This window comes from Psammomys obesus, unplaced genomic scaffold (genome assembly GCF_907164565.1).
Source record: "Psammomys obesus unplaced genomic scaffold, mPsaObe1.curated_primary_1811, whole genome shotgun sequence".
NCBI classification, from domain to species: domain Eukaryota; kingdom Metazoa; phylum Chordata; class Mammalia; order Rodentia; family Muridae; genus Psammomys; species Psammomys obesus.
Genome location: NW_026587556.1, coordinates 7,907,734 through 7,922,343, shown reverse-complemented (window position 1 = coordinate 7,922,343; position 14,610 = coordinate 7,907,734). Strand labels below are relative to the sequence as shown.

Sequence of the window (14,610 nt, the reverse complement as noted above, 5' to 3'; positions counted from 1 at the left end):
ATCAGATTATAGATTTGCTCTCATTCTTTGTGTCTCTTGTCCTATCCCATTCTTTGTGCCCCTCCTTAGGAACCAGTTGAACTCCTGCCGGACGGGACAGTCAAGTTTTGCCATTATAGGAGACACGAGAGAGACTCATACCTATTTCAACATATCGACTGGGCAGATCCCGCATCTCACTGGCGTGACGTTCTTTCACTGAGCATATCTGGAAAAGAAAGCCACAGGTTACTCTGGAGATATGATAGATATTCTGTAAAGCATTTTATTCAGTGTGTTATTTTTTAAAGGTAACAATTTCTCTCAAAGATGGAGTACATATAACCTACTCTAAGACATAAAGGCTTTGAGAGGATGGAGAGATGACTCAGCAGATACAAGCCCTGGCTGCTCTTGCAGAGGACCTGGTTCAGTTCCCAGCACCTACATGGTGGCTCACATCTGTCTGTAACTCCAGCTCCATGGGGATCCAGTGCCCTCTTCTGGCCTCTGTGGGCACTGCAGGTATAAGATGCCCAGACATACATGCCAGAAAAAGACCCATATGCTTAAAAGTAAAAAATGAATTAAGCAATTAGTTTGAATAACCTATGACAACCATTATTTAGATTCTCCAACATTAGTAGAATAAAGTTACACTTTATGAAAAAGAAAGAGAACTTTAATATAAATGTGCTGTTTCTAACGGCCCATTCTCTGCTCTGCTTAAGGGCTGCAGACACATGCTGGCGGGTCTCTGGTGGAACATGCATACACTGGCTGTCCTACAGAATCTGTTGTCATTGTATACACTATCATGATCACACATGTGTATAGTCTGGAAAGTAAGAGTAGTTTCCCACTGTGTGAGGGAAAAAAACATTTTTACTACTAGCACTTTCTCAAAAAGTTTGTCTATCTTTGTTTCAAATTATACATGTAAAGTTGAGATAGAAATACGTATTTTGTAAACCAGCAACTAAAAATGTATCTATCTCCTAAGTTCTCACTCCCCCAACTCATTGGTAAGACTATGAATATTTTTCTTAACTCTTTCCAAATGAATGTACTTTCCAAAGTGAAGTGAATATATTCAACTTTGTAATAAGAAACAAGAATTCTGTTTTTTTTTTCTTTTCTTTTTAAGTTTGTCCCTTGACTTAAGGTTGAGCTAGAAGTCAGGTACTGATCCCATATGTTGATATGTTCCTCCTTCACTTGTGGACAGTGATATTTTATAGTCTGGAGAAGCATTGCTAATACACTATGGGACATTCTTAAGTAAACAAACAAGAATGAACAATGTTCCAGTCCAAGGACAACACCATTACTAACTCTACTGCTATTAATGTCAAGGCTTACTATAAATAATAACTATCATTTAAATATCCTTCCATCATATAAATCTTTAGTGTCATTATAACAGTGTAGCGTAAGACACACATATGACTCATTTGATCAACTTTCATTTGTTTTTTATTTCTATCCATGAATATGATAAACAATAAGTGCATGCTCACTGTACTTAAATATGAAGCATTGAAGATTTTACTTAGGATAAAATTACTAGGTAGAAAGTTACCAGATCAATGGTTAGAAATACTTTTTTTTTTTTTTTTTTTTTGGTCTGATTCCTTCTTTAATGCTCATGTCTAAACTGGCTGCAGCACTGCAGAGACTCACTGAAGGCCCCTAATGCTTTCTCAAATGTGGGACAACGCCCACAGCTGTGGACATGTGGGGATCCACAAGTACGGGGCCAGCTGCTTTTCTCCATTAACGACTTTTGTCCAAATGGACATTTGTCCATTTCCCTCAGTTTTCTTCTCTTTCTGGTAGAGTTGTGAGTTTATAAGAGACCTACTCTTTTTATCCCCCACAATTACTAAGGAAGCCATTACATCTTCTAAGGGGAACATTGCACAATGCCAAATGAAAGGTCATTCTGATGTGCTGATAAAAGTGGCTGAGGGGATGGTTTGTAGTACGGCAATAAAGAAAATGTGATGGCAGTATTAGCCAGCACGTTCTGAGCGATGATTGAACACCAGTGCTGAGTTACAGCTGTTTTGTTAAACTGATAATGCAGTGGGAGACATGCCAGAGACACTTGGCCAAAGTGTGGTTGGGAAGTAGAGGCATGCACTGTGGGCAGGAGGCCTTCTGGAAGAAGCACCCTGTAAGAACTAGAGAGGCAGAACAGGTCTATGGGACAAAGTGAAGTATCTAGGCCTTTAGCTGGAAGGACAGACAGAAACTGCAACAAGGGATGAGGGGCAGAGTTGAGGCCACGACATAACAAAGAGAGAGGTATGTTTATTGAACTTGAGGTCTTACTGGACCTCTTGTTACCCATGAAAGGGAATGCCATCATTTTAACGTAAGATGCGAAAACTGAGGCTTTGAAAAGTTACCAACCCAAACCACAGCGCTGGAGCTAAAGGGCCAATCCATGTCCCTGACTGTGCACCAATCTCTCTGGAGAGGAGACTCGGACACTATCCACTGGCTGCTGGACCTCTCTGTTCCACTGCTCCTCAGTTCTGTGGTCTGGAGCAGCAGGTTTGGAGGGGGCACAGGCAGATGCTACAGCAAGCTTGTGGCCTGACTAGAACACATCAATAATTTTTAAGGCACCCCCCTTTTTTTGTTTAAAAATTTTAAATTTTTTTAAAAACTTACTTATTGTATATCCTGATTGTAGCCCCGTCTCTCCAACTTGTCCCAGACCCACCCTCTCTCCCTCTTCCCCCACCCCATCTCCTTCCCCTAGTCCTTGAAAGGGACAGTTCTCACCTACCATCTGCTCCTAGTTTATCAAGCTCATCAGGACTGTTTGGATCCTCTTCCTCTGTAGCCTGGTAAGGCCGTATCACCAGGGGGAAGTGATCAAAGAGCAGACAACTGAGTTCATGACAGAGGTAGCTCCTGATCCCCTTACTCGGGAACCCACATGGAGATTGAGCTGCCAATTGGCTACATCTGAGCAGGAGGTCTAGGTCCTCTCCATGCATGATCCTTGGTTGGTCTATCAGTCTCTGCAGGACTCCCTGGGCTCAAACTTTTTAGCTTTGTTGGTCTTCTTGTGTATTGGCAGGCTCTTCCCTAATCTGCTTCGCTTTAAACTATCCCATCCACATCCCCCCCCCATGGGCATCTTTCTCCTGTAAACAAACTCCAGGAGTAGTAAAGCTTGATTTCACCTTCTAGTTCCTTAGGTAACACTGACTTTTCCCCTTTTTATTATACCCCCTGTTCAAGCATTGCTAGATACTCAAGGGTATACTGTCAGAACACACCCACAGGCCAGTGTTTCTCACCAGCTCCCTACACAGGTACAAGAAGACTTTCTATTACTAAGTAGCTGCACTGGCCTCCTGTCTTTTCTGTCCTCTCTATGGTGCCTTTTTTGTATAGCTCTGCCCAGCAACCACAGTGATCCTTCTACAAGTTACACCCATAACTAACTCTACTGCAGCATCCTCGGCTGGCTTCTGTCCTCATTGATAGGCCAGAGTTTCCCAGGTGCCCAAAGCCACACTGTCACCCCATCCCCACATAGCCCATCCCCCGCTATCCTCCTCTACCCTCCCCTCCACTCCTGCTCCGCTCTTGGCAATGGCTTCCAGCTATTCTATCTAAGCACTCCCTCAGAGCTGCGTAACGTTTCCCTCTCAGAGCTTTACACTAATAGCATACTGGCTTTCAGAGAGCCACCCCCACCCCAGTGACATACATCTTAAAAGGTATCTACCCACATCCCTTCACCTTTATCCTGTCTAAATGTCCTTGGCATTCACCACAATCAATATGTGTTTACCTGCTCTTTGATATCTGTCTTTCTTCCTTCACCAGAACTGTCCAAAGAATGAACTAGCTTGTATCTGAAGCAACCACGGCTTATAGTTGCTTGGTTAAGAGTTTGGTGGCCACACAGAATGAACAAAGTTTATCTCTAACTACATACTTTATTATGTTGTTTCTAGTTGCTTTTCTTAACCTAGATTGCACACCAAGATTTTGAACTGGGAAATGTTCAAAATATGATTTAGTCTGAAGGAAAATAATCCTTAATAAAACAGTATACTTGATGTAAAATTTGGAGATTGTAACTGAAGCATAGAGCATGTGTATACATTATCTGTGACTATTCTAACACATTCCCACCAATGTGGAAGTTTTAAACAGACATGCATTCACTTACAGGTTTACAGATACAAGTCTGATTAGTTCCACTAATCAGGTGACATGAGGTGTGGCCAAGGCAGCTCTTCCTGGAAGGCCCTAAGAGAATCTATACCTTGACAGCTCTACTGCAGAAGGACCACACAGCTCTCTTGTGTAACACGGTATTCCTGGTATGGTTCGTCTGAATGAAAATGGCCCCCACAGGTTCACTTGTTTGAATACTTTGTTCCTAGTCTGTGAACTGTGTGGAGAAGATTAGGAGTGGCCTTGTAGAAGGAGGTCTATCACTAGGGGTAGGCTTTGAAGTTTCAAAAGAATTGCAAACACCATTCCCAATGTGTCCATTCTCTGCCACCTATTTGTGGATTAAAATGTGAGCTCTCAGATGTTCCAGCCAACATGCCTGCTGCTTGCTACCACACCATGATGGGCTCTGAATCCTGTGGAACGGTAAGCCCAGTTAAAAGCTCTTTTATAAATTGCCCTTGTTTCATCACAGCAACAGAAAAACAAGGCAGACAAGTTGGCACCAAGGAGCGAGTTACTGCTGTAGAACCTGGCCATGTTGTACTTTGGAGGAATGTGGAAGACCTTGGGAATTTGGAACGTGACTGATACTGTATGAAGCAGGGCTAACTGGGCTGTGCTAGCAGAAATCGGAAGTAGTGCTGAGACCTATGTGGACTGTGGAAGAACAGCTCAAGAGGCTGCAGATGGAAAAATGTCAGCAGCTCCAATAGTGACCATTCTTTTGATAGTTTTGCAAAGAATGAACGGCATTTTACCCTTGTCCTAAGAATCTGCATGAGGCTAAATTGGAAATTTAATGGACTAATTTCTTTGGCAGAGCAGACTTCAAAGTGACCTAATACTAATTCTATCACCTGGCTATTAGTAATCACTCTTGGGTCTACAGTGAAAAAGAGGAAGCAGGGTGAAAAGAAATACAAAATGTATAGTTTAAAGAGAAAAAAAAATAGCACCAAAATATTGTGTGCTGAAAGAGATGAGACGATGGAGAGGCCAATCCAAAAAGGAATAAAGCGATGGATCCTCTGAAGCTAAGCCTCAATCTGTAGAAACGAATAGCCTCAGGAATTTTCTGCCTCTAAACAGCAGAACAAAGGAAGGCTGGTGCAACTGTCAGTTGCCAGACTCTACCCTAAGTGTCAGTCAAACTTGGCAGCATTGTCCAAGTGGTTCTGGCTTTAGATTCATGAAGGACACACTAGTAAAGGAGTTGGGGGATCTTCCTCCATGGTTAAGGAGAGCTGCTAAGACCAAGGAATGTGTGGTAGGGCAGTCCCTGGGTGAAGGCCCTAAGAGGGCCCGAGGCCTTGAGAGGCCATTTTGTGAAACTGTGAAAGGGAATCCTGGATTGCATTGGAGAGTCCAAGACGTTGGAGATGTCAGAGCCAAGTGATATTTGCTAAAGAGAGCTGCACACAGGAGTTGAACCAGTCTAAGAGACAGAACTGTGTTGCAGGCAGCAAAGCTGGAAGGACAGAGCCATCTAAGCCCTTTGACATTGGACTTGGAGTTTGCCCTACTGGTTCATGATCATTCTTGGTCCAGTATTTTCTTAGTAACCCCTATTCCTCTCTTTTGGAATGGTAATGTATATTATTAATGGAAGTATGTAATTACTTTTTGACTTTACAGGATTTTAAAATTGAGGGACTACCTTGAAAGAAAGGACTTGGAACTTTGGCCTTTTAAATAGTTTTGAACCTGAAAGACTGTGGGGACTTTTGAAGTTGGACTAAATGAATTTTTGTAGTATGATATGGTCATGAGCCTACAGGGCCAGAGAATGAAGTAGTGGTATGAAAAAGAATGCCTCCCCCGCCCCTTATTCCTGTGTTTAAATAATTGGTCTCCAATTGGTGAAACTGCATGGGAAGAATCAGGAGGAGTGGGCTTGTTGGAATTGGTGTGTCACTAGGGGATAGGCTTTGGGGTTTTAAAAGATCTGTATTGCTCCCAGCAATACTCTTTCTGCCTCCTACTTGTGGATCATGATGTGAGTTCTTGGCTGCTCCAGCCACATGTTTGTGGCTTGCCGCCATACTGCCTCGCAATCATGGATTCTAGCTCTCTGAACACATAAGCCCAATTAAACGCTTTCTTTCATAAATCACCTTGGTCATGGTGTTTTGTCACAGCAATAAAAAAATAATTAAGACAATGGGATTACATTTAAAACCAGATGGAAACTCAGGACAAGCTCTCCATCCTGAACCTAATTACGCTTTTCCCCTATAAAGAAAGACTTCGGGTTGCATCTAAAGTGCGGAGAATCTGCATCACAGCACTGTGAGGGCAGGAAGAACATGGCATAGAGAACACAGTGCTCAGCTGGGCGGCAAGGCACCACACCAGCCACTGTCACACTTTCCCTTTCTCCTCGTGGCTCTCGTTTCCCTTACAGGCTTCACATTTCAATAACAGGTAACCTTTATAAGCTGTTACACTGTGTAAAGCTATATGCACTCCCACACACATTAAGAAGAAAGTGGAAAGGGTGACCCAGTCCCGAGTTTTTCTGACTCTGAAGCCTACATTGTTAAACTGTTGTTGAGATACTTCCTCATACATTTTTTTTTGTCAGATAAATTTTGTGTTATTTTATTTTTATATTATGTACTGCACATTTAAACTTCCGAGATTCAAGTACCCACTTTAGTTGAAGCATGGGTAAGTGTAGAATAAAGGTGACAGGGGTCTGGGCTCCCTTTCAGGGAGCAGCTATATCTCACCAAGTATAGCTTCATCAGGTATGGGTCAGATAATCAATGTCAGAAAATACTCTTAAAACATATAGATAATGAGCCAGGGCTTCTATGCCATTAATTTATGAAACATACATTATTATTTTAGTTTTAATCTTAACTCAGTTACTATCAATAACTCAAATGAAACTAATCATCAAAGCTAAAGACAAAGAAAAGATAATATGAAGATGAGCACCTCACGTTCCACAAATAGCTAAGGGACTGCAGTGGGATTGTGGGAAACTAAAACAGAGCTCAACAAATTCAGCATCATCCTGAGAACATAAAAGGGCAATTACTTTGTACATCATAAAAAAGAAAAGCATATCTTAAAAATCTCTACTTGTGAAACAAACTGTCCTGTCACCACAGCATTCAGGTGAAAATATCAGGTTTCCCAGAAACCATTCATGAGTACCTATTTCTTCAGACCACTGTCAATGAATCTGTAACAATTTGGGTTTAATACAAAGACCAGATAAACCACCTTGATGGAAGTTCCCCAGCCAATAATGAGTGTCACATTGTCCTTCCAGCAGAGGCTGCAGGGGTACATGTCTGGGCGAAGACTTATATCATCTCGGGGAACATTGGTGATTCTTTGCTTTGAGGTGATGTCAAAAATCTTCACACCCTACAAAACAAACAATATTAAGCATCTTGTATTCTAGGGAAGGAGCATATCAATAGGTGTACTATTCAAAATAATAATGCTGGTTACTGCGCATGCCCAGGAACCAAACAAAGCCGTGTTCTTGCTTTATTTAAAAGCTCTGAGAACCAAAACTGCAAAGCAACCTCCACACTCCTTTCTGGACAAGGCCGTGTTACTACTGGATAGCATGGGTATTGTAAACCCAACACAAACGTGCACTGCACAGATACACCGAGCTTGTTTGCAACCAGATAGGTGGCAGCCATTTCTAAAGGACCGCTTCTGCACAAGAATGAGTGTTTCAGAAAGGCTTTGGTTCTGAGGACCCATCCATTCAAAGAAAACCACATGTGACAGTTCAAAGTGCTCAAATGGAAACGTCAAGCATACTGCTGGCTGAAAGTGAGCCTGGAGACCATGGCTGCTTACTTTCTTTGTGACCCAAGAGAAATTAAAAAAAAAAAAAAATCCCGAAGAGTAGCGTTGAACTGAAACGATTTCTACTATTTCTAACTGAATAGAACCGATTTTCTCATTTATGTGCTGAAATTTCAGAAAATATGACATATATGAAAAAGGCTTTTTTAAATGTTCTCCAGGCCCCACTTTATATTAAATAAACTTTAAATAAGTGCAATACTAAGAGTACAATACACTTCTTAAATGGCAGGCCTATGTTTTAGCCTATGATTACTGGGGTAAAGGAGAAATAAAAAAATATTCTTCACTTGCTTCTACCCATGGCCCATGGGCAACGGGTAAATGGCACTTCCAGAGCACAAGCCTGAAGCAGCCCTTCAATTATTAAGATGGCTTTTCATTTTCTTGGCTACTCTGTGCCTTGGGTTCTTACTCTAAAACAGAGTCTACAATGTGTTGGGAATTACTCGATGACAAAAGCCCAGGTGATCTGACTTCCTTAAGCTGAGGGATGGTATCAGCCACTCATGTGCATTAGAATTGTGTTATCATTGAGTGCTATCGTCTTCTCTGACCCATACCTTTGACCTGGCAACCTCTGCCACTGCACAAGTTTTAGAGAGATAGACATGTGCTTTTACCATATTATTGGCCCAAGCAATCAGATGGCCTCTCCACTTCACACTCCTTATGTTCCCTTCCCCTTCATGCAGGACAGAAGACTTCCATCTGTTCATCCACGTCCGTTCAAACAGCAGCAACTGAGGACATAGCAAAACACAGGCTTTCAGGCACCCAGAGTCACCCAGAAGATCCTTTACTCACCTTTGATGCCTGTCAGTGTTACCAAGGGACAAATAAGCCACTCTCGATAGTTCACATTTATTTTTAGTAGATACCCTGCTTTTGGAAAGAATCCCCTACCTATCTTTTACTGCCTGGATTCCTATTTAAATCAGATTCCAGCACAGAGGTTATGACAAGTCTGAGCCACACGATGGCACCAAAACACTAAAACTGGGACAAACAATGCCTTGGTGAAGCCAGCTTTAAGAAAGCTTTTCAAATAAGGAACTAGGAACTAATTCATTTTGCAAACTGGAAAATCAGAAGCTTTTAAGTTTCTCACTGACAAGACAGTCATCACAGGTTAAACTGCTGTGGTTGGAAGCAGTTGGCTTTTTTTCATTTAATCCAAAGCAAATAATTTGACAGTATCTGTTGAACAGTAAATCAAATCACAAAGTATGGACCATTTGCTTTAGGATTTATGGTCTTTAAAAATTCCACAGTAGCTTGACATGTATAAAAAGAATAATCTATCGTGAAATCCCACTGGAAATTTTGAGATAAAATATAACTGGTCAGAACTCCTTAATCCTGAAGAAGGTGTAGTTCTGGTAATTCATGCGTTAATAAAACATTTTCGTTGATATAGCCAACTTCAACTCTTCAAGCAACGACGTTCACAAACTGTATTACTGGAAGCAGAGTGTCCAGATGCATGTGTCTGAACACTGTTCGCGAGTACTGAGGAAAGATGCCAGGAGGGAACTGGGGGAGCGGCAGAGACTAGTTTCACTACTGTGGGTCTAAATCCTATGCTGTAGAATTTCAAGGCTATGCTCCCTCTGCCCTCAAACTCTAGAATTCTTGGCAGGTGCCACCGCAGCTGGCAAGAGACTTTTTAAAATTCCTGTTGCAATTCACCCCAGGGTCTGTTGTATGTCCTACCATGTCCAAAGCATTGGGGAGGAAGCATCCAAGGTAACCTAGAACTGACGCTATGGGATAAGGCAGTAAGTAAAAAGTAAATTAAAGTTATGTATGACAGCCACAAATAGACCAGAACTACTGAGCACAATATAAAGACTGACAAAAGCCAAGACTCTCTCTCTAAATATCTCTCTACATGTAAATGTATTATCAATATAAAGATACCCAGCATATTAAATAAAAGCATATTAAACAATAGTATTTTCTATGATGCTCCTTAAATAAAATATGAATGGATAGCTGTGTATTAAATATTTATTTATATAGAAGATAGTATAGCAATATGAACCATATATTATAAAGTAATCATAATTCTTGAAAAGAGTGATAGGAAATCTTATATAGATATTTCTCTAAATATTAACACTATTTATATAATAATGGAGTCTCCTCTGCTTCATTCAGTTTGCTTTGGGTTTCCAGAAGAAACTGAGGCCACATGTCCTCTAGTTTCCCTTTGTCCTGGCCTAGTTCCAGGAATTCTAGGAGAGGGCAGGAAGAAAAGAAAGGAGACAGGAATTCAGAAATCAGTCCATGTCCCTGTGAGCTCTGTTTGACATGAAATGGGAACAGCAGAGATCCTCAGTGAAAGTTTTCTAAAGAGAGAAAGGCCCAAAGCAGATATGTAGATGTCATATGCTGGAAAACAAACCCGAAATCCCAAAGAGGAAACATGCTAACTTCACTAAATGAATGAGACAGTTTAAACTCGTTACCACTACAATTTAAATGTGATCTGTCTTCACTTTTGGATTTTTCTCTGAATGTAGTAGTTTTTATCACATCACTCTTGCCTTTTGTAGATAAACATGAGTTATCTGTAAAGAAGCATGCATTCTTCTCTAAGTCATGTCTCTGCTGGCTCAGTCTTGGTGTGTGCTTTATAATTCCACTGGCCCAATCACAGCACCACAACCAATTAAGGCATTCTCTTCACTGGGTCTGGCTATCATTTGAACTTCATTGTTTCTCCCTGCTGGAGAAAGGACCACATCTTTCGGTTTGCTAGACACTCGGGCATGATGGACAGTAGACAGCAAGCAGGATTTCTGAGGGCGATTCTTAATCCTCCTCTCATGATGCTTTTGCAATTGGTGGAGCTGTGTAACAGCCCAGAGTTTCTCTTCATCTATATAACTCATCTGCAGTTCCTGATGCTTCAAAACTGTACTGAATACGTGGAAATCTGTCCTGTGTATAAAATTTAAGGAAAGACCTTCAAGCTTACTCATACAATTAACACATCTTCCCTGTCAGAATGGACTTACTCTATTGAGCTCATGCCCAACTCCTGCAATGACAGGCTGTTGTCCATTCCTCAAGGGGAGAAGATGTAACGTTTACAAAGCTTATCAAATACTTGAAAACTACATTTAATGTTGGTCTTCCCATGCTCCATTTAAGTAGCTGCTGATCTTTTCCCTGATGGGCACAGATGTGCCCTGTAGCACCTAACCAGCTCCTTCCTTGCATCATGTCCCCGCTCTGGCTCCTCAGCAGCTCCTCTTGTCCCTCTTCATCTGTCCGTATTTCTCACTCACAAGTTCAAGCTTCTAAGCCATACGTGGTATTCAACTTCTAACAGTAATTGCTGATGGTTTTATCATTGTCCTTCTGTGGGACAGCTTTATGCAGGAGACCAACATCGAATGGTGCCCTTTCCATTCACCGTTTTATACTAATCTATGGGAATTTTGAGTAGGAACATATTTTCTAGCAGGAATGCCAAGCAAAGTTCTGCACTGACGAGTTAGAGAAAGATAAACTACTTTTCTTACACACATTCTGCACTAATTTAAGTACCACAAAACTATCTGCCCCTATTTCACTGACATTTAATAAAATCCATTTCTTTCTTCTAGTCATAAAACTACCTAGAGACCTACTGAGCACGAATGCTCTACAAAGCATTTTAGGGGTAAGTCATTGAACGAACTAGCCTTAAAAGCAGCTGGTTAATTTATTTGGTTTGTCTTCCACATCCTGTATTATCGAATTGTCATTATCCCAATACTGAGAGCAATTTAAGCTCAATGGGAGCTAAGTACACAGAGAGGAAAAGCTGTTTCCAAGAGGTCTATATTTTTGTTGTTGCTGGAGAAAGTATTTTAGGGCTTTATTTCCCATAAATCCACATTCTGGCAGTCAGCACTCTCAGTACTTATATTTCAGTAGGAGCCTTCACATAACAGCAATATACTTTATTCTTCTATGTTTTGTGCTGATAGATGTAGCTAACACTCTTCTATACTACAAAGTGGTGGAGGATGCACATCCCAGAATCTCCCACACCTGTGCCAAGATCCCGTGCAGGTTGCAAGAAAGCTTGTGTTTCTGGTACTCAGTGCTGTCATTACCAATCACTCACACTTCCCTGATAAAGCAAAGGGACACGTTTTAATCGTCAGATCAGGATCTTTCAAGTTTATAGATGATGCGACTTTTTAGCCTTCCTCAACACCTGCAATGAGGCAGACAAAAAAAGCAAGAAAGACTGGGGCAGAGGGATCATGATATGGGAAACAGATATGGAAAATACCACATAGCTTCCTATAGAAAGGACCAAGGGACTCAAGGAAAACCAGAGCACATGAAAGACAACCTCTGCTAAGTCAGGCTAAACAATGAAAAGATAGTAATGTGGTGGGAATCTTTTAAAAACACAAATCTCAGCAAGCCAGAAACTAACAAGGCAGTCTTGGTAAAACAAGACAAAGGGGGTAAGGACATGAAGTCCTGTCACAAGACTTGAGAAAGATCACGAATAAAATTTTTAAGATAAGGCCAGGAGAGATGGGTCAGTGGTGAAGAGTGTTCACTGCTCTCCCAGAGGATCTGAGCTTGGTTCTCAGCACCTACACAAGTGGCTAACTGGCCTGCACAGGCAACACACATACAAAGCACACACACATGGATGCATGTACATGTATCTTCCCATAATTAAAAATGAAATGTCTCTGTTTTTAATGGAAAAGAAAACCGAATGAAACATTAGTCATTTTGGAGAAGGTGCTGGTTGTGCACAGCAGACAAAAGCCTATAATTCTGATAGAGCCAGGGGTGAGGAATCTATCTACCCCTACAGGCTAAAATATCAAGTCACCCACTCTCAAATGCAGACTATTTAACACCATCATCTATAATACTACCTACAGATGTGAGGAGATGGGAGCCTCTATCTTACTTCTTGCTATGATTCAGGACCACCACTGCCAATTGTTGTTTTGAGTTTTGTTTTTTTTTTTTTTTTGTAAATCTCCACAAAGAAAGATCTTAACACATGGCAAGAAAGGGGGAAAATTCTCAAGTATAATTTTGCTTTAAATTCACTAGTTAATTTCTGGACATGTTATAGTTCTTCAAACTTCTTTTTCTAGAGGTAATTTCTCATGCTTAAAAGAAGTCAAATGCAGATCAAATACTGCTGCCACATAAAGTACCTATTCATAGAAAAAGTCTCACAGCCTACTTTGTCAAATATAGAAAATATTTGAAAACACATGAGGTCAAGCCCTGGAGGTGAACTAATCTTGTGAAAACTATGTGGACATGTTGAATACTTGAAAAGAAAACAAAACAAAACTGAATCACTGAAAGGTAAAGTCTGCTTAGCAAATAACAGTTTCTAACTAGTAAATCAACATGAAAAGATGACACTAAAATCCAGGGGTCTCATGAGGAGCAGTTTTGTGTGTATTTGTGTGTGTGTGTGTAAAACAACTGATAACAGATGTTATTTGTGGATCAAAACCTATCTACCCCTATAGGCTAAAATATCAACTTACCTATTTTGAAATGTAGACTAACACTGTCATCTGTAACACCTACCTATAGATGCAAGTTCATGATGATACAAGCTTGAGAAATGACTATACCACAGTTCTGTTACTATTAGAAAACTTCCACATGGATCCACATCACCAGACTTTACAGAGATGGGCTCACATTTCAGACTGTAGCCACCTAAGGATGTATCTTGAGGTCTGGGCTTGAAGTCATACCTTCAGCAGCAGGGTAAAACAAAACTAAACAAAAAACCTCAAAGCTGCCCACATCTGAACTCATGTCCTGTGTCAGGAAGAAAATTTTTATTTTTACCTGCACGGTATCTCAACTGGATGGAGATGGACCACTAGAGGGGGACCCTGGCAAGAAGGATATGAAAAAAAAAAAAAAACTGATAAATTTGTATAGCCTAAAAAGTTATCTGAATTAATGGATTTGCATATTTGAAAAAACCCTTCACACAGTTCTATGTAGAAAAAAGGAAAGAAAAACCTTAATATCATGACCCCACCTATAGAAGCCAAATCAAATGAATCCATCTTCATTTGCTTTAACCACCTTCCCTATCATCTTTATGAAAGGCTGACACTGGGCATACCGTCAGACACAGGTAGGTCTGTAGAAGTGGCAGAACTGATGGATTTTGGACAGACTCACACCCACAGTATATGATATGCATATATAATCAACATACACAATCACTCCTTATATACTTCAATTTTTACTTGTCTCATTTGAACTCCTATATAGTATCTCCTTGTGAACAGGAATAAGTATCCCAGATTTAGACAATATTGGTGAAAGCCTTCGGGTTATTCAGTAAGCAGCAATAATTTGTGTTTAAAATGACAATAAATATCAAGTAGACAATCCTTATTGGCCTTGCTTCTATTATCCCTGAGCAAAGAATGTCACCACATATCCATAACAAAGGCAGATATGGAGGTGAATAATACGAATGCTTAAATTGTCTAATAGTTAAAGACACTGAAAAATAATGGTTGGCAGAGAAAACAATGAAGTAATAAGCCA

General features: G+C 40.7%; 1 protein-coding gene across 1 annotated transcript in view; it reads right to left on the bottom strand.

Moving 5' to 3' along the window:
* The window catches only part of Vps41 (VPS41 subunit of HOPS complex), a 159,792-nt gene that overhangs the window by 53,678 nt on the left and 91,504 nt on the right, over positions 1-14,610 (bottom strand). Inside the window, exons 8-10 of the mRNA XM_055603954.1 lie at positions 8,658-8,777; positions 7,429-7,575; positions 142-208 (exon numbers count right to left, since the gene is read on the bottom strand). Of these exons, the coding sequence (XP_055459929.1) occupies positions 142-208; positions 7,429-7,575; positions 8,658-8,777 (334 nt within the window). The remainder of the gene's footprint in view (positions 1-141; positions 209-7,428; positions 7,576-8,657; positions 8,778-14,610) is intronic.